At 36.9% G+C, this 13,091-nt stretch overlaps 1 protein-coding gene across 1 annotated transcript in view; it reads right to left on the bottom strand.

Moving 5' to 3' along the window:
* Positions 1-8,379: 8,379 nt before the first annotated feature.
* The window catches only part of ltbp1 (latent transforming growth factor beta binding protein 1), a gene marked incomplete in the record, with an annotated part of 130,121 nt that continues 125,409 nt past the window's right edge, over positions 8,380-13,091 (bottom strand). Inside the window, 4 exon segments of the mRNA XM_014001507.1 lie at positions 8,380-9,282; positions 9,381-9,530; positions 10,834-10,995; positions 11,380-11,556. Coding sequence (XP_013856961.1) covers positions 9,110-9,282; positions 9,381-9,530; positions 10,834-10,995; positions 11,380-11,556 — 662 coding nt within the window.

Here is a 13,091-nt window from a genome sequence, read left to right as displayed (position 1 = left end):
CACACACACACACACACACACACACACACACACACACACACACACACACACACACACACACACACACACACTCTGACACAGAATCTATGAATAGACTTGTGAAGTTTACTGGAAACAAAGGCTGGTTTGCAGGACAGCCCTGCAGACATCAAATAACTGTGTTACAGACAGACAGACGGACGTCGGCTGCATAAAGTAATAATATGTAACAAGTTTATAATGTCTCTCCTGCTAAATCACAACACGGAATACTTAGGGGTTTTTTTCATTAATTTTTTTATTGCACTATAGGCTCTGGTTTGGTTTAGGTTCTTGATCGCTTTTTTTAAACTGCCGGTCCACACTGCAAATAAGAAAGAATAGATAAAAACACTCTAATCAGACTGACTGAAAAAAACAACTCTATTAACTTATTAACATAATTTTGTGATTTTTTTCCATTCTTCTAAATAGCTAGTTCTTAAAAAGGTACTTGCCTATTTAGTTCTGAGAGTCAAACAGTTAGGGTTAATCCCTGGATCAACATCCATGGATGTCCATACAGTTCTCACCTTATCACCCTCTGTGACACAAGATTGCAGCAATGTGCTGTAAAAATGATTTAATGTTCATCACCAAGTTTTTTTTGTTATTATTATTTATGAACCACAATATAAAACCACTGTGAGATGAAATGATCAACATCTTACAACAAAATTATTAACAATAATCAACACTTCCTTAACTATAACAGGCTCAGATTCTTAGATATAAAATGTCTTTCCAAAATCAACGTGACCAACATAGAGGCTGCACATGTTAGGATCTATAGCTGTAAGGGTTTTTAGCTTTAACGGTTTCTGCAGATTGTTTTACTCTCTATGACCTGTCCAGGGTGTACCCCGCCCCTCGCACTGTGACTGCTGGATATGGGCACCAGTGACCCACGCAACCCTGAAAAGAAGAAGCGTGCACAGAAAATGGATGGATGGATGGATGAACAAAAGGATGTGGACCTGACCATCACAAGGACTGCATGGAGTTGGTCACCCTTCAGATTTTTTTGCGAGGCTTTCTACAATACTTCATAGTGTTACTGCGTTTGTGTCCATTCTGTCTGTAGATCATACCCGAGGACAGACAGGCACTGTTTATACAAGAAAGTCTGTCTTGAAATCTTTGTTCCAGTTCATCCCAAAGATATTTGAGTTTGGTGTGAGAGAACTTGACTGGCCTACACAGAACCCTGACAACCCCCATCGAACTATGACTTTATACGTWGTTCATGCTTTGTGGACATGTGGACACGGGGACACAGTCATGTTGGAAGACAAACAAATCAAACATAAAAATATCATTATTGGTTTCTACATTTTTATCCTCCTCTAGATTACAGTTTTTATTGATTGGTTTGACCTGTTTGAAGGAACTGGGAACCTCTCAGTCTTCGTCATCACCATCTCAGCAGAGCAGAAGACACCTCTTACAATGTGTTAACCCATTCTCACTGGATTGACACAGTTTTCACACCCTTTTGCAAAGCATTTAACGCAGATGTCATTCAAGAAGTTCAAACTCCCTTTTATCTGTCAGTATGAAACACTGAAAGCACCTTTTTGACACTTCTTCACAGAATTTTTCAATTTGTAATCAGTCTGCAGGCCTGTGTTGTTCTCTTATACTCAAGTAATGTTTGTTTGTTTGTTTTTTCTTTTTCCTCATCTGTCCTTGTGTGGTTTTTAGTTTTTTAGGAGGGTTGCACCTCCTCATGATGTCTTCCTGAAGATGATCCTTGCTCTGTGCAGGGTTTGTTCAGGGTCAGTGGGAGCATGACCCAGAGTACCTGTTCTCCTATGTTTGTTATGTTCTGTCTTCTTCTGAATGGTTGTTCTGAACTGTAATTTCATTGTGTTCTGTACAGTGACAATAAAGGTCTAATCTAATCTAATCTAATCTAATCTAATCTAATCTAATCTAATCTAATCTAATCTAATCTAATCTAATCTTATCTTATCTAATCTAATCTAAAGGCCTACTATAGATTTTTGTTCTTTACTGTAAAAGACTGTGTTTTATTTGCCTAATTTCTCACACAGTAAAGGATTTTATTTGTAATTCCATGTATTCTCTGTTGGAATACAGTTTATATTGATTGTTACTGAGATGGTGATGAAGACTGAGAGGTTCCCAATTTCATCAAACAGGTCAAAGAAATCAGTAAAAACTGTATTTCATTTGTCAGGCACAGTCTGAAAAAAAGAATATAATCAATAAAATTTGCATCAAACCAAACCTGCTTCTGGATGCATTTTTGCAAGAGTGCAAATTTGACTACAAACAGCACTGGCATGTAAGCTACGTACAGTCATAGGCTACAATGACAAGCAATGGTGCACTGATTCACACATGAGTGCAGTATTTTGTGTTTTGTTGCCCATTGTGTACTGATTRTTTGGAGGTGCTCATATATTGGGTCAAAGTTGAGTTGTTTGAAGGCAAAGTTTGCTTTTGTTCCATATTTTAAATGTTTTGACGCAGGTGTTGCCTTTTGCAAACAAAATGYGTCATTTTGACCACTGTGTCAATGTTTAGGCCTCTGCGTTAACTGTTTTAAAAATGTGTTTTTTGAGTTGACGGCTGTGTCAAACCAATCAATAAAAACTGTAAATCCATCCATCCGTTTTCCTTAACTGATTCTCCTTTCTTGGTCGCTGGGAGCTGGTGTCTTTCTCCAACAATCCCTGTGCGAGAGGCGGGGACACCCTGAATAAAGTCACAAAGTCCAGCACAAGGAYAAATAAGACGACTACTTTTATTCTCACTCACACTTTGGAACAACTTACAGCATGTAGGATAACGTCAGGGCAGAAGGTCAACAACAACCAAGAACACATTAGGAGATGGGACGACCTTGACATACTCTTTCATTTTATTTTATTTGTATTGTTTTGTTGTGTGAAATGTTTTGTTAGTTTTTTAATGAAATGAATAAATGAAACTCTTTTTGTGACCTTCAGTAAATAAAATAAATAAATAATACAGTTATAGACGAATTAAAATAATTGTTCTAAATGCAAAGATCTGTGGTCTAAGTTGAAAACTGAGATGAACCTCAGGTTGTCTATAAACAATTTATATTTGTCATGTTGTGAAATCAGGGTCTTTGTGGTGTTTATGGACAAGATGTCAGGCCCCAGCATTTGAGAGGAGGGCTTCAGGTTTGGGAACGTCAAGGTTTTTGTCTCTGTTTTGTTGCAGTTGATGTGGTTCAGAACGCAGCGGGGCATCTTGTGGCCAAGCATGGAACAGATGGGACACAAGCCCGCTCCYCTTAAGTCTGAGGCCATGGTTCTCGATCAGAGAGGGGTGAAATACTCCCTTTGGGTTGAAGGTGGGTCTTTGCATAAATCAGAGTATTTTGAGTATCTGGGAGTCTTGTTTGTGAGTGATGGCAGGATGTAGCGGCGGATGGATCGGGCCATCATCTGCAGAAATGAGGTTGTTGCTTCGGCCTGTCTTGCTATGGTCATGAAATATAAACCATGATCAAAAGAACAAGATCCCAGATACAAGCTGCTGAAATAAACTTCATCCTCAGGATTGCTGGATTTAGATTTAGAGGTAAGGTGATGAGCTCKGTCATCTGGGGGGAGCTGGGAGAAGATCCACTGCATCAAAGGAAATCTGCTGAGGTGGTTCAGGCATCAGATTTGAATGCCTCCAAGGTTTCACCCTGCGGATGTTTTACAGGCACACCACACTGAGAGGAAGATCTTGGGCAGACCCAGAACTCTATGGAGGTGATATTGTATATTTTTCTCTGACCTTTGGGATCCACAAGGAGGAGCCAGAGATATGCAGAAGAAAATGAAACGATGGGTAATGGGAGCAGATTAAACATTAGAATCAACAATGGAAAGAATAGATGCCATGCAGGCATTAAAAAAAACTGTCAAAAAATGAACAATTCAAAGAATTCAAATATCAAAACAAAATGCTATTTATTTCAGAATTTAAAAAACAGACAAATGTGACAATATCACTATCTGTGGTTTAATACCAAGGGGGATTTATTGTACATTGTGATACAAATTTTTATCAAAAGTTGTTTTTTCATACAAATGACAGTTACATAAGCCGTCTTGTCCTTTTTATAGCTTAAATGTACACAAGGTTCTTCTCTCCCATCACTGTTCCATAGCAGCTTTACAACCTGGTAAAATAATTCAACTGAACTGATAAAAGAAGCTCGAACATCTTTTGAGTCTCTTCATGAYACAAAAAGAAGGAACAACAGGAAGCACTGCAGTCTTGTAGGTCCTTGTAAAAAAAAAAAAAMAACAACAAAAACAGGAATCGTTCCTTAATCTTGTGTTCTAGTCAACAGGTGGACTGATTGCATCTGATTGCTTTTACACAACAAAGATAAAAGCGCTTCTTCCTAAAGTAATTTCCTTCAGAACTGCTAAAGACAAAAAGTGTCCCGATGTGGTTATGAGTTGTGCTTTGTGACAAACAGAAAGATGGTGACTGAACAGATATCTGGCCTCTTCCCAGAATTAAATATCCACAATCGTCCCGATTGGACAGAACTAGATCCCGTTTTATTCCATACATTGGGTTTGTCAAAACGCTAAATGAACACTTCCTCTTCTGACATGTAAGAAAATAAAGGCAGCACTTCTTAGAGAAGAAAAAAAACATTTTTTATAAAATTGTGTTTCAGTTCAAGCAGTAATTAATCTGAAGCTTTATCAAGTAATGATGTGGTTTATTTGAGTAAATTAATCTTTTAAACAGTGCAGAATAGTTTGGATTTGATTGTGCCTGTGTGTGTACRTATTTTTATTATCTGGTGAAGATGGTTTTTGACCATTTCCCAGTACACACAGCCTTTTAAGAACCCACTGTTCCTAATGAGGACAAAAGCCCTGTCCCCGTTAGGGGAATTATTGGTAGGTCAGGGATTAGGATCAGGACYAAGGTGTGAATTGAGCTTAGGTTAGGTTTAGGGTCAGGCAACAGAAATGACTGGTAAATGAATGGAAGYCAATGCAAAGTCCCCATGAGGATAGAATCAAACATGTGCATATGGGTCTGTTTTGTATGGCTATATGTTTTAGGAATAAGGGATCAGACAGGATGTTTATGGACTTTTTAAAAATGTTTATTGCAGGTCATAGTCTTTGCTACGGAAGCGTATTGCTATCACGCAGGAAAAAAAAAATCAGAGCGCTATCACATTATAACGTGATACGTATCTCATTAAAACGATAGCAATACGCTTCCGTACTTTGCATTTATATATTTATATACAGTAGCTTAAAAAAGATTTTATGCCTAGCCCATTGAAACTGGTCCAAGTTTAGCCCATTTTAAAGAATTGAAAGTCAGCCTTTGTTTAGCTCATGTGATCCAGATTTAGCTTTAAACAACACTAAGATAGAAGTCCAGATCTAACCAAAGAATGAAAGAGGAACTTGTCAGTAAAAATGCATACACAATAACAGCACAAAGGTTAATTGTAAAATTGATACTGACGGTGGGATGTAAAGGATAACAGATTCTTTAAAGAGGCTTTCAATGTGCTAACTTTGGATTAGTTTATACAAGCAGAAATAAAAATTCAATTTTATTTTTTCAGTTGAATGATGATGGTGGTTCATTTTGAATTATTCATGAAACACCCAGGGAGGTTTGGTGCTCATTACCTCAAACTGAACCATCTATTCATTTTTATGATAGCTTTTTATTTTTATTTTTTCTTCTCTACAGAGTTTGTTTGTTCGAACTGGTATCAGGCTTAAGGAACCTCTGAAGTTGGACCAGTATAGCTCAAATTTGGGGATATAAGTAAGAGAAAAAAAGATATGAAGCATGACTTTTTGACTCAATAAATACTGTTATTATTTAATAACAAGACACTTCAGTTTATTCTTTTTTTATGTGTGCTTCAAAACAGCAACTAAGATCCAATTACGATAGTACTGCAGTACACAAATCAGCCAGGAGAGGATGGTTTGTACTCACAAAAACACAAGTCCTCGAGGCAACGACTGCAGAACAAACCCTATAAACAAGATTTGTACCCCAGCCTTTAAAACAAATGGGAAGAGGAATTAAGACTGGTGAGTTGTTATGAATTACTGTTTTGCTTTGTATCATTTTGATAAAAGTTGAGTTAGCATCCTTATAGCAATTTGTAAGTTAACAGACTTGTTGCAATCTGGTCAGGTGTAATTTAAGGCAGTGTTTCCCAAAGTTGGGGTCGGGACCCAAAGTGGGGTCCTGAAACATCAAGGTGGGGTCCTGAAAAGATTTTCTTAATTAATTACAGTTTGGCCTTAGTTGTTACAAAGGAGTGAGGTTAGTGCATTTAAAATGGATAAATGTAGTATAAAATATAGTTACTATGCCCATGTTTAGTTGACCTGATACAAATGTTTATCATCCAAAAATAGGTGGGGGCTGCTACTGTTATTTTGTGGGTCAAAAGCTGAAAAGTTTGGGAACCACTGCACTTTGGTTCCCAAAGTTGGGCTTGGGACGCAATTATGGGTCATGAAGCACCTTGGATAATCTCCAGAAATCAATTTAAGGGGTAATAAAATAATTGCTGATGTTATAGTTTCAATATAACTATTACAAAAACACAAAATAAGTATAAATAAGTATTTATATTTGTGCACAACAACCTGTTTAGATTGTCAAAAAGCCTGTGTTTTCAGGGTTATTTACAAAGTTCGTGTACTCAGAYCAGTAATATTTGGGGTCACAAGTTTTTGCCATGGATATTTTATGGGTCAGAAGATAAAAAGTTTGGGAACCACTGATTTAAGGCAAGCTGGCAAATGAAACATAAATGAAGGTTTTGTGGAATTGAAGGGAAAACATTTGGTACAATTTATTCTTGGGCTTCTGTTTTACCTTTGTTTTAATATACACACATACTAGTGTACTTTTTATATTTGTTTTAGTGTTTTTAAGAACATTCTAAGGACTAAATCAATTGGATTTTGTCAGTCATCAGGTGAATCTAAACTGAGCTTTTGTAAAGTGCTAAAGAGGACATCAGTGATGGCTTTTCACCTTTTACTTTAACGCTCTAATAGAAGCTTTATTTTAAATCAACCTTTATTTAACCAGGCAAATCCATTTGAGATCACAGATCTCTTTTGCAAGCGAGGCCTGGGTCTGAAGGCAGCCTAACTAGTGCTAACAACTAAACCGACGTGCTGCCTAAACTTCATGCTTATTGACATTTTTGCAGAAAATGATTTTCTACAATATTTCGACTTAAACTTTTCAACCAAATTTACACATTAATGGATTCCTCCATGTAAACATGAGTAACATGGCCTTTCCACACTATAAGCAAAGTATCCTTTCTTTGTGCATAAGATATTTTTGACTTTTAAACAAAAACTTCACTTAGTTTAAATAGAAATGTTTTGTATTTTCAGTCTCTTTGCAAGATTTTCCACACATGGATTAGAATTTATACAAATTTAAAATGACCAATTAGTCATCAATATGCACTGAATCTAGTAATAAACTTTCAAAACGTCAACAATTGACTTGTCAAACATTATGTCTGACTGGGATTAAAATAATCTCAACCTCCCTATGTCTAAGACCTCATCTACACACTGCAAAAAATGTCCATCTAACCACGTGTTTCAATTTTATATCCAGCCAAAAAATATTTCTGATCTTGCCARTGGAATAAGATGATTGCACTTCTTGAAATAAGAAACATTTCAAGTTAACAAGATTAATAATCTAGCACACTGTTCTTTCTTAGTCAAAACAAGATCCAAAATACTTTTTGGATGGATGGAAGATGGAAAAACTTGGTTTGATGGACAATTTTTGCAGTACAAAATTTAAAATAATTTTCTCTAATTTCGTTTTTGTCCTCCACCCAGTCAGTTTACAAAAAGTACTGAAACAGCCACGACACAGCAAAAATATCCAAATTAATGACAAATCAATATATAGAGAAAACTTTAGCTAGGCTACAGATTTTTCTTCCCCACAAAAATAATAGCTCATCTTTTTTTCCTCTCAGTCACTATTTCAGCACCAGGTTCTCATTTAATGACACCAGCACCAGGATAAAGTGAGACAAAAGCAATAAAAAAGCTCCATTATTGTTTTGGTTTCTAGCGCACTGACAGTGAGCATAGACAAACTAGTCTGCTCCATTATCATTTATGAATATCTCTGTATTTCCTGTCCACACTGATACACAAAAAAAAAAGGTTTAAAGCAGTCTCCCCTTTGAAAAATGTTTAAAAAAAATTATCATCAAAGACTTAGATTTTAAGTAAACGGGCAGAAAAAAAGCCATGTTAGCGTGGATTGGGCATAACAATTTTAGATGAGTAACGTCAGACATTTTACATGTTGTCATCATTTATTTACAAAATTTAAAAAAAGGTAARAAGCACAAATGGTATACAATGAAGAACACCCTCTATAGAAACAGGGGTTTTGTCGGTTTGGTAAATAAATAATGACGTGTGATATGTAGGGGGGGCAATTACATTTCTTTATCTGCCTTTTGAGCTACAATCAAAATAAGCAAAAAATGGAGGCACAAACATTCAAATTGTTCGTCTGTTGTGCCTGAAGTGATGGTGAAGTCTGCCTGATGTCACCATGTTGTCACAAACCTGACATTTTAAAACCTACAAAAATACTGTACATTTTAGAGGTTTTTGGAGGCAAAGTCCAAAAGAGTGTGAAACCTTGCAAGACAAAAATATGTTAAAGAATCAAATAATTTCAATTTAAAAAATGGCCACTGACACTGAAGGTATAAATTTAGCTAATGACAACATAATAACAGGACAAAGCAGAATTAGGTAGAAAACGTCCGTACAGACAGATTGGTTCATATGTGATGCTTTTCAGTCTGTAAAACCCTAAAAGGTGTAGTCCCCGTCTTTCCTCCTCCCGCTTGGTGCCGATGGTCCGCTCCGCTCTCAGGACGTTCAGAATTTGGTTGCAGCCGAGGGTGTGGCATCGACCGAGCGCGGACGTCCCGACAAGTACGGAGACACGAGTTTGTGCGTGTGGCTTTGGTGTTCCTTGTGCCTCCCACTTCCCCACACTTTGTCCCCGCTCACTGCGTGCGTGTGGATGTTTGCTGTGTCTCCGCCGCCACGCAGTAGTTTGGTTTGTCGGACGCACTGAAGCCTGGCAAACACAAGCACTGGTAGGAGCCAACCGTGTTGATGCATTTGGCATTTTTACACAACGACATCCGGTTGTTCAGCTCGGAACACTCGTTCACATCTGAGGAGAGATGAGAGGAAAAATAAGAATAATGATTTAACAAAAAAACCCAAACAAGTCAAAGTTTTTAGCTTCTCTGCATGTGAGCGCTGTCCTACCGATGCAGGCCATGCGGGACAGGTCGAGGGTGTAGCCGTCGAAGCAGTCGCAGGTGTACCCCTCCTGGACCCGAACGCACCGACCGTTCTCACAGCCGTTCAAGATCCCACACTCCTCTGCTTGCAACCCCTCAAATGCTCTGTAAGGATCTGTAAAACACAAAAGAACTCCATCAAATCAAAACTGCAAGACACTAAAACGGTGAGTAAACRAAGAAAAGTGGCACAATTGAAGGCTCCTTCAATAAGAAAACATTTTATTTATCAAGACTTTTTGTGTCAAAATATTCTAACAGGAAGGTGACATTATTCCTAGTCTGACAGTATAAAAAAATAAGACTTCTTGAAAATACAACATACTTTTAATCTATTAAGGATGTTCTACAGGATGAAAGAATGAATGAAATCATGTAACATTTCCAACAAAAAACTGGTCCGTGTGTGGGAGGAAACAGAAAGAATGCATCTACTGAGGTGTTTGTAGTAGTTCATGTTCTGGCAGTTCAGATACTTTTATCTGTTTCACTTCTAGTTTTAAATGCCATTCATTCCAATGTGATGTAAAATAGAAAATGATTTTAAAATCATCTATATAGACAGCATTTGATTCCTGATTTCAGACAGCAGTAGAAATCATGCTTAAATTCTCTGTAACCAAGATTTACTGTATAAAAGAGAATCACACAAACGGCATCAATCAGCTTCATACAGTACTTTCAGTGGTTCTGTGTTAAACCCAACGTGTCACAAGGTGGCAGCAAAGTTCTGACAAATGATTTAATGTTTAACGCCAGAGAAGCTGCTGTTCTTTAAGCCACAACATTAAAACCACTAGCAGGTGCACAAAAAAAAATCCACATTTATTGTCTCACAACAATCAAATACATAATAACTAATAATAATTATGAATAACACAGTTTTAACTAGGTTCATCTTCTRAGAGATTAAATGTTTCTCTAAAAACAGAATGATGGATTTAGCAGCTGTACCATAAGAGTTTCTGGCTCCAGATGTTTCTGCAGATTATAAGTGCACAAATAAACAAAATCGTTTTTCTGAAAGGAGGTCAAGCCTGAGGTATAGAAACTGATAGCTGCTAAAACTTACTCAGTATTACTTTATGTACCAACATTCTGTCTGCATCAATCATGTTCGACAAAAGTTATTCATTTAAAGTGAAACAAAATGATGCATTAATCAGAATTATGAGTCAAAGTCCTGTAGAGGCAGTGCACTTATACAAAAAAATAAATAAATAAAATAAAAAAATAAAAATAAAAAAACACCATAAAAACTAAGACAGAGGGTTTCATGGGGTTTCTTTCTCCACATTAAATATAAAAATMTATTGTTTGACTAAATGTAATATTGACTTTTACATCACAATAGCAACACTGTGGAGGAGATTTCATTACTGAAGATGAACATAGATGTACTTAAGTTTGRTACTCACACTCTTCATTCTCATAAAAGGTTGGGCCAAGCTGCTGCTCAGGTGACGGCAGGTAGTCTGGACTCACTTCATATTCGTGAACGGGACCAGCAACAAGAGCATCGTTACCGTACGGCCGCTGTTCCCCACCCCAGGGAAGGTTGCACATGCCTGCATAGTCCGCTGAGGTTTTAAGGACAAATAAAATTAAATTAAATTAAATCTACATCTCACAGAGTTTGTCAATTGGCACAATTCAAATATGGTTACAGCTAACTGTTATTACCCAACACAAAACTGGCTATAGCTCAGCCTGCTGTTCAGATATTTAGCTAAAATTAAATAATAAAGAGGTGGTAGTAACTGAAAGTCATCCCCAACTCATCAAATTTAGCTTACTGTCATTTAAATGACTAACTCCACCCCTTATCTACATAAAATCATCTTAGTTTAGACATCTGGCATGAAAGGTGAAAGGGGACACACCTTCCTTTAAAGGWTGTTTGGCTCTTAATAATTTAAGTGACAGGGTTGTTAGTGTATTTCAGAGGTGTGTGTGGAGTTTACCTGAGTTTCTGGGAGGACACAAKGCACAGTCCATTCCCCAACCCTCTCCATAGCGGCAGCAGCACTCGGTGTACGTGGTCTTCCTGTTGGGCCCCAGTGGGCGTGTGCACGCCAGGCTTTGTGTCACCGTTTGCCAGCAGATACCCTGAAAGTCCGTCTGCTCCATCTCGTGTAGATCTATAAACACATCCAGTGTTAACGGTCTGCACGCTTGTTACGTCATCACTTGGAACATAACGTATTGCTAATTATAATACTACACCTTGTTAAAGCAAATGCAACGTTTAAAATTTAATTCTTTAAATGATTGAAACACTAATTATAGTTGGTGGGGGGGCGTCAAAAAAGAAAAAAATGCATAAAAAATCCAGATTAACATCTTCTGCTTGTAACGCATTTTTGAAACAAACAGAATAATTCCTCATCTGTTACAAAAACGTGCAAAAGAAGAAGGATAACTTAATTCAAAGCATACAGTTGAACTTTCAGTAGAAATGTGTTGCTGCAGTTCTTAGATACAAAAACCTAAACTCAACTAAGGAGCTCAGTGTCTTTTCTATAATTATTATAATTATGAACCTAAACTTCAAACAACGTGGCACTATGTTCATTTTCAGTGGAAGCACTAGTCTGCTTTACCTTATTATTATAATACCAGGGGTTGCTGCTCCCTCGAGACTGGGCTGCTATAATTACTGTGAAGCAGCATAAGAGGAATATACCAATTCAAATTCAAATTCAAAAATACTTTAAATTGATCCCAGAGGGAAATTAGGTACCAGCTAACCAGCTAACTATATACTATATACCAGCTAACTGAAAACAGCTCATCAATATTAGTAACACATTGTCTTAAATATTACACATTAGTTTATGTCTAAATACTGATGTGCATGTTATTTAAGACCAAAATATTTTCAGAATTATTAGAAAAACTACATTATATATGTTTAAGTTATTAATCCAAGTGTAATTAACTACACATACTAAGTAGACAAGTAAAGCACTTAATTAYTTAAAGTGTACTGACCAGGCTACAATGATTACAGAACTTGTTCCTTTTATTACAGAAGTAGTGCACAGTGACTGCATTTTGCTGAAATGCTTCTTCGATATTTTTGTGAGGCTCATTGCTGCATACTGTAGTCTATTGTTTTCACAGTATGATCCATGTTTATTTAGGTAACATTTTTTTATTTCAAACTTTATTCATTTCTTAAAAAAAACAAAAGTGATTCTATGTACAATAACAATATAAAGCTATTTCTCTGAAGTTCTGGGCTGATGAGCATACAGTGCTCAAGAAAGGTTAAGAATGTGCAGTTTTGACATGTAAACAGTACAGAGTGATAGACATACTGTACCACCTAACAAGATGGAGCCCAGGAATCTCTCCTAGCACTGTTAAAGAGTAACTTACCCCAAAATTAACTTTTTTTTAGCTGATAAACTGTCTAGAATGTGTCTAAAATGTTACATAGTACTGTTTCTGTGATAATTTTGATGTTTTTGTGCGTATTTGTTCAAATCTGTAATATTTGGTCTAAAAATGTCTTTTTGCTGCTCATATGGGTAGAGCAGTGGTACTGCAGGCTAATTTGCATATTGGTTAACGGCTCTCCTCTGTGACGTGTCTTCTCCACAGTTTCGTCACAGCAGCTGTGTTCTGTATAAAAGCCTCTCTCTAAGGCTGCGTTCACACCGAACGCGAT

This window comes from Austrofundulus limnaeus, unplaced genomic scaffold (genome assembly GCF_001266775.1).
Source record: "Austrofundulus limnaeus strain Quisiro unplaced genomic scaffold, Austrofundulus_limnaeus-1.0 Scaffold0, whole genome shotgun sequence".
NCBI lineage: Eukaryota > Metazoa > Chordata > Actinopteri > Cyprinodontiformes > Rivulidae > Austrofundulus > Austrofundulus limnaeus.
This window is presented reverse-complemented; position numbering and strand designations above follow the sequence as displayed.